General features: G+C 36.4%; 2 protein-coding genes and 1 pseudogene across 3 annotated transcripts; 1 reads left to right on the top strand and 2 right to left on the bottom strand.

The window, feature by feature from the left end:
* Positions 1 to 1,471: 1,471 nt before the first annotated feature.
* On the bottom strand, positions 1,472 to 10,181 carry LOC106327329 (NADH dehydrogenase [ubiquinone] 1 beta subcomplex subunit 3-A). The gene is made up of 4 exons (XM_013765456.1): positions 10,172 to 10,181; positions 4,081 to 4,084; positions 2,401 to 2,636; positions 1,472 to 1,666 (listed from the first exon to the last, which is right to left on the bottom strand). The coding sequence occupies exon 3, from the start codon at positions 2,617 to 2,619 to the stop codon at positions 2,404 to 2,406; it is 216 nt and encodes a 71-aa protein (XP_013620910.1). The 5' UTR covers positions 2,620 to 2,636; positions 4,081 to 4,084; positions 10,172 to 10,181; the 3' UTR covers positions 1,472 to 1,666; positions 2,401 to 2,403.
* LOC106327327 (2-C-methyl-D-erythritol 4-phosphate cytidylyltransferase, chloroplastic) lies at positions 2,859 to 5,141 on the top strand. Of its 2 annotated transcripts, none has more exons than XM_013765455.1 (13): positions 2,859 to 3,024; positions 3,108 to 3,205; positions 3,294 to 3,365; positions 3,457 to 3,512; positions 3,615 to 3,694; positions 3,785 to 3,867; positions 3,968 to 4,045; positions 4,135 to 4,203; positions 4,275 to 4,343; positions 4,443 to 4,489; positions 4,574 to 4,664; positions 4,771 to 4,828; positions 4,936 to 5,141. In XM_013765455.1, exons 1-12 carry the CDS (start codon positions 2,895 to 2,897, stop codon positions 4,825 to 4,827), a joined length of 930 nt encoding a protein of 309 aa, XP_013620909.1. In that variant the 5' UTR covers positions 2,859 to 2,894; the 3' UTR covers position 4,828; positions 4,936 to 5,141. The 2 variants fall into 2 exon arrangements, with proteins under 2 accessions (XP_013620909.1, XP_013620908.1); XM_013765454.1 differs by having other exon boundaries at positions 4,933 to 5,141.
* Positions 5,615 to 11,151, bottom strand: LOC106327326 (annotated as a pseudogene).
* Positions 11,152 to 14,491: the final 3,340 nt, after the last annotated feature.

The raw sequence follows: 14,491 nt of genomic DNA, 5'->3' as shown, positions 1-14,491 counted from the left end.
ATGTAACATGACTTTATATAACTAGGTTCAGTAGGTCCATTTTTTAAAAAAATCACACATCAATCAAGGCTATGATTTCTGTTTTAATATATAAAATATTACTTTTATAAAAAATATTGTATTTTTGGTTATACGGCAATGATCCATCCATCACTCAGTTTACATGTGATTTTTGATAGTAATAAGTTATATACTTATCGAAACTTTACATATACCAACCTTTCACAAAGAAAAAACAAAACACTCCACGAAAAGTATTAATCTCAAAGTTTCTTTAGTGAATAGATTTTTGTTTATTTAGTATTGTTATTAAAAAAATATTACTCCGGCCCAAATAATCAAGTATGATGGCTGATCCTGTTAGGCCAATTTTCATAGACAACTCCAATTTCGATCGAAAAGAGGCGTGGTTTGTTTAGTTTTGTTTAGTTTTGTAATAACTTTGAAGCTAACAATTTAACTGATTTATATAACTTTTTTATTTAAAATATGATTTATTGATTTTAATATTTATATTTATTTATAATTATATCATGTTGTTAGCTATTTAGTTATTTGTATTTATAGATGAAATAATTATGTTTATAAACACATTCATAGTTTTTGAAATATTAAATTATATTTAAAAATATTATGTAGATTATTCAATTTATGTAAACCGTTAATAAATTATAATATTTTTATCAAAAATTTATACATATTTTATTTGAATAACATAAACGATTAAGCTATCTGTATAATATCTAATTTTGCTTTATATTCAGAAAAACTTTATAATTAATGTGTGATTGTTATATATATATATGTAATAGTATAATATTTAGATTTAAAATTTAATCGCAACAAATATTTTGATGAACTTTAATTAATATTAAATAATCTTTGCAAGATAATATAAATCCTATGTGGACACTCCCAATGGCTTATGACCTCAAATTTTATATAGTATAGATATAGATTTTATTTTTGAAATAATTTTCTTTTGTAATATTAACATTTTTGGAAATAGCAGATTTAAAAAATGAATTGGTAGATTTTTGGTGCTTTAAAATAATATGTGGATATTCTCAATGATTTATAATATCAACTTATATATATTATATGTTATTTCTGAATATTTTCAATAGTATGTAACCTAAACTTTGAAAATTATGAGTTTAAATTTAGATTTATATAATTATAACTGTTTGAAAGTCTTGTATTTTTAAATTAATTATTTTTTTGGTTATTTTTTTTTTTTTAATTTTTGAAAAAACTATTAAACATTATGTTAACTTAATACAGTATTATATTTTTGTAAATTTACTTTATTTGATATTGATTTATATTATAATTTGAAATAAACAATTTTTTGGATATTGACATTTTTATAATTTGATTTTTTTGGTAATATTGACAGTTTTAGTATAGCAAATTAAAAATATGATGTTTCATAATATGACTGATCGTTTAAATGTGGAAGGTTTATAGCCTCAACTTTTATATAGTATAGATTTGATTTAGAACTCTTATTAATCAAAACGACAACACATAACAAGATCACATAGCAGAATGTCATACAAGTTTTGTCTTTCATCAACATCTTATTGAGATAAACCAAGAAAAATGGCAAATTTTGAATCCCTCAGCTCTTTATCTGCTGCGGTTTCATCATGATCGAAACAATCTGCAACAAGATGAGCAAATCTCCTTTAGTTTACAATCCTTTTTACTCAAAAGATTCAGAGCCAAACACAAAATGTCATTACAGAAGAAGATGAGATCAAATGCCACTTAGTATAAAGCGAAGTGACATGTGAATGGCTCAAAAGACAAACGCAGACACTGGAAAAAAAAACTACATACAACAATTAACACAGATACTTGTATTGATCTGAATTCTGAAAGTGTTGCTCAGATTTGATAATACACGCAAAAACTAAAGTCATGAAATAGATAAATGTTTCAAAAGAATCAATATATCTCTTGATCAATAACAAAGTAACAACTGCTAATATAACTGTTTTGGAGCTGTCAACTGTTGAGTTTGAGTCTTTAAATAAGAAAATCACTTAAAGAAGGTGCTGAAACTTTGGACAAGTTAGCTGATCGATTTAATTCCAATATAAGAGCCATACACTACAGTATTATTCCTATAACCACTTGCTGTATGAAAGTGTTTACTCAGCTTTGTTTATTACACACTACATTCTCCAAGAAACGGATCCATCTTTCAGACCAATCCCAAATAGCAATTGCACATTAAAAGATATTGACTTCCACACTTTTTCATAAAGATAATCACTACTGAAACTGAAAAAACATGTAATCCACTTTAACCCTATACTTAGTTCAACATTCTTAACAGAGAAGTCATACATATCTCGATTAGAAAGGATCAAACTTTGAACACGATCTTACCACTCAGTGAGACGGGGCTGGTTGTTTCTGGTGAGACGATGGAGAAGGAGCCATGAGTTTGCTATAGATCTGCTCACCCACGAGGTAAACGCAGAAGGCTCCAACGCCGATCCCGAGACCAGGGAGCGCGTGTCTCATCTGATTGGAAAGCATCGGGTGCTTCCTCCACTCATCCCTTCTCCTGAAAAACTCTCCCGTAGTTCCCAACGGTTTCGCCATTTTCACCCTTCTTCTTCCTCGATCGATCTCCGCCACCTAGTTTTAGCCTCTGTTGTTGTATTGACTTTATGATAAGCCCATTAGCCTCAAAGATGGGCCTACTTAGCTGGGCCCTTATGATGAGCTGCTTTGTATGAGTTGTCTTTATGGGCCTCATTTAAAGCCCATTAAGCTACTGGGCCTTTTGAGCTGGCCCTAAATATATAAAATTTCTCCGGTGAACGGAGGGAGTATCTCTTTTTCTCTCACTCGTTAATTTTATCTCCGGCGAGTTAATGGCGATGCTTCAAACGACTCTTGGCTTCCTTAATTCTCCGACATTTTCGTTTTCTTCCTCTTATTTTTGTCCGAATCTTTCCGTCAAGTCGACCTCCCTCTGTCTGGGCTTCAGCTGCCGTCCCTCAGGTAAATCTCTCTTATGCGCTTTTGTTTTGTTTTCAGACCAAACAGAATATGTGGGTTGTTGATTGTTTCGAATGTTGTTTCAGTTCAAATACTTGATTTTTCGAAAAGGGTCAGTAGAAGCTACAGAAGAGATGCTTTTATACATTCAGTCAGATGTTCTTCGTCGTCCGAGTTTGATAATGTAAGTTTCAAACTTGGAATCAACTCAATCTTGAAGCTATTTTCTGTAGTTTTGATTTTAATCTATTTACTTTTTTGTTATTCATCAGAGCAATGCAGTTGTGAAGGAGAAGAGTGTCTCAGTGATTCTCTTAGCTGGTGGTCAAGGGAAGAGAATGAAAGTAGGCTAGATTTCAAACTTTGATTGTTTGTTCTGTTGAGTTTCTTCAAGCTTGAGCTGGTTGTTTATCTGCGTTTTTTTATGTGAATCAGATGACCATGCCAAAACAGTATATACCACTCCTTGGTCAGCCTATTGCTTTGTACAGGTATCAAAACTTTAAAACTAGTTATCTTATTGAATCTATGTCAAAGGTATCTAACTTTTAGCTTTGTAATTGTTGAATTTTTTAATGCCTTATTATTTGCAGCTTTTTCACCTTTTCACGTATGTCTGAAGTGAAGGAGATTGTAGTTGTTTGTGATCCATTTTTCCGAGATATTTTTGAAGGTTTTGTCTCTCTCTTTTACTATTTATACTTCTGGTTGAGATCTCTCTCTCAAAGATGTTACTTAGCATTTGGTTGTGGTCTTCTTATAGAATATGAAGAATCGATTGATGTTGATCTTAAATTCGCTGTCCCTGGTAAAGAAAGGCAAGACTCTGTTCACAGTGGACTTCAGGTTTATACCTCTTTTTTTTTTCCTGAGAGCAGAATAAACTATTCTAAATACTGTGTTCATTCCTCTAGTTCATGTGAAGCTTATAGTTTAATTTTCACAGGAAATTGATGCGAACGCTGAACTTGTTTGCATCCACGACTCAGCAAGACCCTTGGTTGACACTGAAGACGTCGAGAAGGTATACTCCGGTTGTCTTATGCCAAGTAGCAAAACTTCTCTAAGTAGTAAGACATTAAGAGTTTCGTTTCATGGTTTTGTTTTCTTAAGGTACTTAAAGATGGATGGACGGTTGGAGCAGCCGTGCTTGGTGTTCCTGCTAAAGCTACAATCAAAGAGGTACAAACTCTTTAGATTATTTGGCAAAAGCGTAAAAATTGGTAATAGACTTTTTTCATTGCTCTATGCAGGTCAATGCTGATTCACTCGTGGTGAAGACTCTCGACAGGAAAACCCTTTGGGAAATGCAGACACCACAGGTTTTTTTTTTTTAAATCATTTTCATGGTTCACTTAAGATGAAATGTTTTGTTAGATTTATGGTTTCGAACAACTTCAGTGTATGCTTTCTCTTTATAGGTGATCAAACCCGAGCTGTTGAAGAGAGGATTCGAGCTTGTGAAAAGGTTTGTGAACCTTGAAAATAATGAGATGGTGATTAAAAAAATCAAACAAGACTGATTGTTGTTATGTGTACATGTCTGAAACAGAGAAGGTCTAGAGGTAACAGATGATGTTTCGATTGTTGAATACCTCAAGCATCCTGTTTATGTCACTCAAGGATCTTACACAAACATCAAGGTAAATATAACATTAACTTCAGCCTTTTTACCATGGTGACAGAATCAAACTTTTTATTTTATTTTTTACATCTCTTGGTTGCTAACATTGTATTTTTCTTTTGAAGGTTACAACACCTGATGATTTACTGCTTGCTGAGAGAATCTTGAGCATGGACTCATGAGGTATCATTACTAGTTTTTCCTTTTTCTTTTAGTCAACTTTATGACATGAAAATGTTCATAGCATCTTCCAGATTGTCAATACTGTTTTGTTTCTATGTGTGCAGAAGGGCTTTCGATTCAGTTTCAGTCTGGACAATTCGTTTATGGTTCGGGTTGATTTAGTCAGCCTTACTGTATTTGAATCTTGTACACAAATTATGTTCTGCTTCGTGAACAAAGTAAAATCTGAACACTAAAATCAAAGAGTGAGAACACAATATATTACAAAAGATTTATGATGGAAAGCACGATAAGAGAAAACATATTTTCATGTATTATAATTGTAGTTTTAAGACTTACCGATAAACAAATTATTGGGATTGGGATGCTCCACTGAGACCTTCACAACTTGGTTAGGTGAATGAGAGATTGACTTAGGTGGAAACCAGGCTGATTTAGAGTATGTTTGAAGCGCTCGTTCCTAGCAAGTAATCAGAGTTGTTATTGCAAAGTGCTTTATGCATCTTAACCATCTTTGTAATTTATATTGCAAAGTGTTCCTAGCTTGTTGATTTATATTGTTGGGATCTTGTGACCCAGAAAAGAAACAGTATAATATCTATACTATTATTTTGAGTGGAAGTATCATTTTTTTACAACGCAATATCCTTCCTTGTATTCCTCGCTCCAGTGTGAGTCATGCAATCTCTTAGGGAATGATTATTTAAGAAATAACTATTTGAGAATGATTATGATAGAGTTTACAAATCTCAAACTCCTTTATTGAATAGAAACATGATTACAAAGATGATAAACGAACAACTTTGAGCTTGACTCCGGCTAGGCTCTCATGGCGAGCTTCACCTTCGTCACCGATCTCATGGCGATCGGGTTAAGATGACTCATGGCGTCAATCTACAACAACAACAAAGCATAACTCTTCTCTTCATCTGTGCTCGGTATTTATACTTCGGCATCTTTCTTCACGAAGCTACCTCCAAAGCTCTAACTGCAAAGCCTCTAAACCAATCCAAATCTTCACTTTTCTCTAGTTCCTTCCACGTCAGCAACAAGGATCTATCAGATTAGCTACGAAACTATCCCTTATTTTTTGTTGTGAAATTTTGCAGGTCGACGTTTTATAGAATATACAAGAACAAATCGACTGAAAGTTTCCAGTCTCTACCGTACCAAGTGTCACTATTTAGCTGCATGATATGACTATTACGCATTGACTAAACATTTAAACAACACGCTTTTCTCCTAATTACTATAAACTCCTTCGGCTCCATGGAGGAACTATCTACATCCTTACGCTACCAAGGAGAAAAGGGTAAGTTTTTTAACATTTGATTTGTTGTTTCAAATAAAAACATTAGTACATAAAAAAGTTAAAAACCATTGCTAAAGATTGAATTACCCTCTGACATTTTATTAAATTCCATAGTAACATTTCTGAAGTTTCATTAAATGAAAACAAAAATGGAGTCTATTAAACTCAATGTGGTAGGAACTTTACAGTGAATTAACTAAAGCTATCCTTTGACATATCATTGATCAAATAGATTTACGGAAAACTATATAGAAGTGGAAGAACATATGATAAATTAGAGCTTGAGTGAAACAATTTTGTTTTCATGACTTTTAAACTAAAAGTTTCATCTTCTTAATTTACCTGCTGGTTTCCTTGGCTTAGCACATCCATTAAACAGAGAGAACCCTCTCTTCCCACTTCTTCGGGGACGAACAGGAGTTCCCTTACCCTGTTTAGGATAAACCAAATCCGCAAAAGAAAAAAATTAGAAAATAAACAGAATCAAAATATTAAAAAGAAATACCAGTTTGGATTTGATTAGCACATACCTTGCTACTTCTTCGAGTCTTGTTTGTGTTCCAACAAAGTAACATATTACAACCAACTCTCCTTGTTCCTGATTCGTATCCTCCTCTACACAACCAAAGCCAAAATGTTCACACACAACCAACTTAGGCAATAGGCATGAATCAACAAGGACAATGAGGGACTTACATATTGTCTTTCTTGTGTCCAAACTTAGAATCATGAAGTAAGCTCGGGGAAAGAGGAGAGCTCCCAGTTAGATTCTCTTGAAGCTCACCATTTTCGCCAATTCTCAAAAGCTTAACGTCATTATTTAATTCATCTGCCCAATGGTGAGAATTTAATCCGGAAGGAGAAACAGCAGAAGGTTGGCGATAAGTGTCTTCTTGAGGTAGAATCTGATTCCTTTCAGGTTTTATCCGTGTTAGTGATCCAGGCGTGTCTTTATCAGCGGTTTGTAACCATGCTGTTTCTAATCTTTGTTCTCGGATGATTGATTCTATCCTTTGCATTGGGATCTTTGATCTGCCTTCTTCACTGCTACCAATTCCAATGTCTGGTGCAGCATGTAGATCTCCAACTTTGTTTGTCATATCTGGTTTCCCGGTTTGGTAAGGGACTACGAGTGGCTCGGTTTCAGGCAAGAGTAGTATCCTGACCTCTAAGCTTCTCCTTAGTACCATTTCCATCGAGTTTGTGATACTGCTTAGAAACCTTTCAGCTCTTGTTTTGATCTCGGTTTCTCCAAACGCTATATAATCAACTAGAATACCTGCAAATCATATACAACCTTTCAACACTGCAAAGCTGTTAAACAATGTTCTAAAAATCGGTCATAAACGAAATGATTTTCTTACAATCCGGTTTATATGACTCAATACGGTTTAAACCATTATATAAATCGATATAAAATTATCTGTACTGGTCGAAATATATTAAATTAAGCAATAATGTTAGTGAAAATCCAATTCGTATGAATTTCTTCTTTTTGTATATCTAATTTTTATAATTCATCAAAACTGTTTTATAATTAAACTCATAAACAAAAATATCTAATATAAATGTAGAAAGTATAAAAATAAATCAATAATTCGTTAATCCATAGTTTTCGCCTAGGCTCTGAATAACCCGTCTAATCGCTAAGCAAATTACCGCTTAATGATTTATTGAACATTACTTTTAAATTAGAGAAACATTAAGGATTTTTATACCTTCAACTTCACTAATAGATATAAGTTTCCCATGAGTATAGAGCAGCTGCCTCAATGTTCTGGAATGGCATATTTCTACACATTTTCTCCATATCTCGTTTAGTTTCTCTGAACTTCTTTGAGTAAGCATCATGGTGTTTGCAGTACTATTGCCAATTTGCCATGTGAGGCATTGGAGGCTTCTCTCTCTGGAGTTTGGCTAGACGAGGAGGCTTTATAGCATGTATTATCGATAACCCTGGAGAAAGAACTCGCTTCATGGGTATGCTTTCCGCTTCTTTTTGGCGATGCCGACTTACTAAAGTGAAGCCCTCCTATACTCTGTTTGTAAGCCATCACCTCCCTTGAAACGCTTGACGGGTCGTCATCAGTGGCTCTAGAGCTTTGCCTTCTACTGCTACATCCTGTACGTGTGGTTCCAGGAGAAGGCATTGACCCAAGCTGAAGCAAAGTCGCTGTGAACCAGGTTGAACGGTCATTAGAAACTCTAAGCTGCTTCTCTGCCTCAGAGAGAAGCTTCAAAGCGTGTTTTAGTCCCTCCATATCTGTTTCACTCACTACAAAAACGAAACAAGAACATAACTATAAGCTAATTTCTAGTCATAAAAGATTCCAAATACTTTGCTTATAACTCACAGTTTTGTCCATCAAGGAAGGCTTCGCTGTACTTTTCGTCTACAACCTTGTATGAACCAGCAATGATGTCCATTATAAGACTAGCAAGTTGAGACATCAAGACTATTGGGTCAGCTCCAAGGTCCAATAAATCTCTAGCCCTCTTCACTGTCTCTGCCGTATCAGATGACAATGCTAATTCCAAAAGTTCCAGCAACTTCTCATCTGAAACAACACCCACCTGCACAAACACAAGTTCCACATTTTTTACATTATAGGTTTACCTTTTTTTTGAATGCCAGAAAGTTCGGAGCTGAAACCCGTAATCCCCTCGGGGCCGAAACCACAACATGTAATATTAGGTTTCAATATAGACGAATTACAAAAAGCTTACTAGCTCGTTTACTAGACCAGTGGTGATACGTTTTCCCAACAAACTCAGCTGCTCCAACATAGTTTCAGCATCTCGAAGTGAACCATCCGCGTTCACAGCAATCAGATCCAACGCGTGAGATTCCACATCAAGATTCTCCTCTGAAGCAATCTTCTTTAGTCTCACAACTATCTCTCCATCTTTAACTTTGTCAAAGAGAAACTTTTGGCACCTTGACTGAATGGTCCGAGGAACATTATCAAGATCCGTCGTTATAAATATGAAGACAAATTTCTTCAAAGGGTTCTCAAGGAACTTGAGAAAAGACAGCCACGTCTTAGATGGCAACAGATGACACTCATCTATCACAAATACCTTGTATGTTGAGGACTTCTTTGGAAGGTTTCTCAAAAGGTACCTAACCTTATTAACCCCATCAACTTCACAAAAGTCCTTACTCTTCCCAGACATGAACTCATGGCATTCTTTACAGTACCCACAAGGCTTCATCTCTTCAGTTGCCACACAGTTCAAAGCTGCTGAAAAAATCCTTGCGGTCGATGTCTTCCCAGTTCCTCTAGGACCATGGAAGAGATACACAGGAGCGATCCTACACCTTTTCACAGCGTTCATTAGTGACTGAACAACTATACTCTGCCCGATCAGTTCATCGAAAAACATCGGTCTGTACTTTTGGCTGAAGCTTTGTGTACTTCCATCTATCGCTGCAACATCTGAACCATCTTGACTCCTACAAATAGTAGACCACCTCCTCCAATCTAATCTACTCTGAGCCTCTAAATAAAGCTCATCATCATCACTGCCACCATAAGTGAGCAAAGGCAAAACACCTAGAGCACTTCTTGAACCAATCTTGTGTTTATTATGTCTACGATACACCGGTCCACTCCCACATAAAATGCTACTTCTCAAAGTATCAGACAAGGAAGGAGAGCAACAGCTTCTGCACCCACCTTTCGTCGTAGCCTTCTTGGTCCAAATCCCACAGCCTTGTTGTCTCCCTGGTGAATCCAAGTTATCACCCAACACATCATCATCGCCGTCGCAAGTTGTGGTGGTACCATCCCAAGATCCAACGTTGCTTGGATTAGGAAGAGCGTAGATGTTGAACGAGCTTGGTGGGCTGTTATGTGCACAGGAAGAATCCTCTTTCCTACTGGTTATCAAAGAACGTGACCAGTTCTTGCGATTAAGCTGCTTCAAAAGCAAAGGAGATGCACCAGTGATGTGCCTTGGATCCTCTGTTTCGTCTGATAGTCCAGCAGAGTCACATCTACTTCTAGCCACTATGTTGTTTCTCTTACTCTTCTTCCTCCTCTTTGACGCTAGATTGGTGTCTCTGCACCTGAAAGTCATCGAATCGCCACCCTTCCTTGCATCACTCACATCACCGTCGTTGAGACTAGCTTGTTGTGTCCATGAAGATTCATTGTTAGCTAAGCCGCTTTTCTCGCTGGAGGATTTGTGAGTTTTCTAGTTGTGTAAGAACACTTTCTTCTCCTTCCCTTTTTGAGCATTGTTTCTGCACACCGGAGGCTCCACAACCGCAGGCACAGTCGCGGCGACGGATCTGGAGGAGTTAAGAGGGGATTTCCATGAGGAAGAGGTGCCTGGATCGCGTAGAACTCGGGAAGCTTTCTTGATTTGAGTCAGCTCTCTCTTGAGATGCAACTTGCTCAGATCCGATACTCTCGAGCCAGACATTTCGAAAACACAAAGTGCTTCCCTCCTCTCTGTTTTCAGTGGCATTACATAACTGGTTCGTGTGCTCACAAGCGGACGCTATATAAGAACATCACGATGGATGCAATGAAAGTGTACAAATCAGAAGAAGCAGCAACACAGTAGATCCATGAATTAACGAAGAAACAGTACGAAACGATAAATAATTTTTTTTTTAATATATATATATAGTTCTACTTTTTTCGCCGGAGCTTGAACTCAAAAAGAAATGATGAATCATGAGTTCTGAATACATATATTAGCCCTGTTCGTTTGGGTAACGCTGCAATCAAGACCTGCGACTGCATTTTTTCACAAATTTCTGCGTTATTGGTTTCGGCGGTGATAAAATAGAAAACGCAGCAATCAAATAATCAAAGAGCTCTGGTGATGCTGGTGACGCAAAAAATAACAGCGTCTCATTTTGTCCCTATTATCTCTCTTCTGCAGCTGAAAAACGGTTAAAAGCAGCGGATCCTTCATTGATTCTTCCCTTGCTTCCGTTAAATTTTGTGACGCTCATCTCGATCGCAGCGTTTAAGTTACGAACAGGGCTATTATTGCCTGCGTCTGCGACACAGAAAGATTTTAAATTTAAAAATTCTATGATTTTCTATTATTAAATATTTTATTTCTAAATGTCTTTTTTGGAAGAGAAAGTGGAAATGAAGATGAGAACTGTTAACTAGCAAAGGAAAAGTGTCGGATTCACCTTTTGGTCGGGTCTCGTTCTTCCCCGTCCAGTGTTTTCTGACTTTTTAAATTTCTTTTTATAATATTTTTATTTCTTTGTAAAATAAGGTGTCAGTAATAATTTTGCAGCTGAAAACAAGATGGATCGATAGGCTGAGTTAGATGAATAGTGAGACATAGCGTCATTAAACAAAAAAAATAGGAAGGAGAAAATAAAACAAGATGAATGTGAACAGTTTGACCATAATCAATAAATAACATGGCATAATAGAAATAACGGCCCTAGGGATATATTTTATTTATGATCTAAATTATTATTTTTTTGTATAATTTTGTGGTTTATGTTTTAGAATTTCATTTGCAATAAATGTGTATGATAATAATTTTTTTTATCTTTTAGAAAGCTTTACGCCAAGAAAAATTATATGTAATAAGATATATTTTTCTTGTTCACAGTACTTGTTTATGTTGTCCAAAATTTATTTTTCAATGAGCTTTAGAATAATTAAATTATCGTCTCCAATCTTAAAAACAAACATACATATAAATAGTTTTTTTTGTTTAGTGATTAAATAGAATTATCAATCTAACTATATTTACAGTTTTGCAATCGACAATATATATATATATATATATATAATTTTTTGTTTTAATTTGATCAAACGGAAACGTGTAATGGAAAAAATATTATGGACAAAATGGTTGTGTTTTAGAATAAAACTATTTTTTATTAATTGTCTTTAATTTTGTCTATATATCAAATAAATGGTGGAGAAGAGTTATCAACATTATCTCTTTAATTTCATATCTTTCTTTTCCTTCTTCCCAATATTTCTCTCTTTTCTTTTTGGATCTACTTTCTTGTGCAAAAGAACCACTGTGAAACTCTTGGTTCCACCGTAACTACTGCAAATCCTTGCACCACCATTGGCCACACATCTTTCACCGCCACTACCGCAACTCCTTCATGGCCTCTGCCCCAACTCCTTGCACCGCCACTGCCGCAACTTCTTCACCGCTGCTACCGCAACTTCTTCATCGCCGCTGCCGCAACTACTTGCATTGCCACACATCTTTCTTTGCATCCAGCCACCGCAACTCCTTGCACCGCCACTGCCGCAACTCCTTGCACCGCCACTCATCTTTCTTTGCATCCAGCCACCGCAACTCCTTGCACGACCACCACTACAACTCTGTTTATCACTACCGTTGCATCATACACCACCAATTTTATCAAATTTATTGCCAACATAAAATCCGTTCTTTCTTTTTGATTTTTCTTGTTATTGAATTTTTACATTTATTAATGCAATGAAATATATGAAGATTTTTAATATTTGTTATAATTTAATTAAAACAATTGTTTTTTTGTATAAATATTTTCAGCTGCCCGAAATTAATCAGAGGTGGATTACTCAAAAAGTCATCGGTACATTCAGATGATTTTTCGATGAAAACTTCCGACAATATATGTTATCGTAGCTTACCGAGAATTTTCCAACAAATTGTGATTTTCTAGACCCAAACTCCGATGAAATTAGGATTGTCGAAAAATGATAGGAAACATTCGTTCCCGATAAACTTCTGTTTAATATGGGTGTCGAAGTCGAAGCCCGACTAGTCCTGCTCATATGGACCGGCCACCATCATCAGATAAGCTCAGTTACTTTATGTGGGAATTAGAGAATCAAAGCCACATATGAAACTAAAAAATTTGCGTCAGATCGTGATGCAGTACTTGTTATTCAGCTGCAGCAGGGGATGTGTCATGATTATACATGAAGAAACAGACGGATGGGTTTGTAAGGCTTGACATCTAAGCATCTGTGTTTTAGCTTAGTATGCAATCAAGCAGGGGGAGAATGGTGAAGTTCTGGTACAGATAATGCATATCTCATGAGGGAGAAAAGCATGGTGTGGTGCACATCTTGTGGGGGAGAAAAGTACATTTGGTGTGGAAGTTTCCAGGTGAGGAACGTGGTTGCAAAGTGGTTGTTGAACCAGAATAGTGTTGTGCTTGATCGGCATACAAAGCTAAAAGGGAGAGATTGAAGATGTAAGATGTCTGCCCTGAAGTAGTCGCTGACGTAGTTGCTGAAGCAGACGTCAGGTTAAGTTGTGAAGACCATGTGGAGTCAAGATGCTGAGCTGGAGTCGTGTAGACTTGGAGAGCAAGGGAGTATCTTGGATATATGGAAAGAAGAATAAACTTGAGGAACAAGTTTGTGACTTAAAGAAAGAGGAATAAGTGCATTCCATGAAAAGGAAAGTTGCACTTATTGTTATGGAAGATGTCCATACATGTTGCCTTGGAGACTAGGGTTTCGGGAACATGGATAATAACTATAAGATAGCTATGGGGTCGTCTGTATACAGACAGAGACACAGAGGCTGATCTTAAGAGAGAGAAGCTCTTGGAAGTGTTCTGGGTCGTGCTGAAGCAGTGGCTGAAGTACTTGACGGAGAAGAGACATAAGCAGGTAGCTTAGGATCTTTTAGTAGCAGTTGTTAGGGTGTAACAGACTGTGTAAAGCTGATTAAGCAGATCTCGTAATAGATTGTTTAAGGAGATTCTAATAAAGCTTTGGTGTGCTTGTGTGATTTGTCTCTTGAGTTATCTTCTGCATTATCAATTGTGGTGTCATCTTTGCACTTACAAGTGGTATCAGAGCGGGACACCTAAGTTATCGGTGTAATCCTGAAGGTGAAGATGGACACGATTATTCGCAAGGCGGTTTTGCAGATGACTACAAACACGGATGAGCTCAAGTTTGACAAGCTTGTGGGTATGCTGAAGGCACAAACGATGGAGACAGACAGTAGTTCAGTCTCTACATCAAGCAGTGCACCAAGGGGTGTGGCGTTTGTAGCTGACAAAAATACTGATAGGTTTCAGAAGATTGAAGATGACATTGGTATGCTGGTCATGAATTTTGGTAAGATGAATTCTTCTAGTGGGAGGAATCAGTATGGTCACCAGGGAGGTGATCGTGGCAATGGCAGAAGGAGAGAAAGTCTCAGGTGCTATGAGTGTGGAGGCGTTGGTCACATAAGAGTTGACTGTCATGTAGCACAGCCAAGAGAAATTAAGTGTTCTGAGTGCGGAGGTCTTAGACACACACGACGTGAATGTCCAAACTCAAAGAAGGGAAAAGGAGTTCCACTGCAGTCGTCTGATGATTCAGGGTCTGAAGAAGATGGAAAGGTGA

This window comes from Brassica oleracea, chromosome C2, assembly GCF_000695525.1.
Source record: "Brassica oleracea var. oleracea cultivar TO1000 chromosome C2, BOL, whole genome shotgun sequence".
Lineage (NCBI taxonomy): Eukaryota > Viridiplantae > Streptophyta > Magnoliopsida > Brassicales > Brassicaceae > Brassica > Brassica oleracea.
The sequence above is the reverse complement of the archived record's forward strand: the minus strand, read 5'-3'. Positions and strand labels throughout refer to the sequence as shown.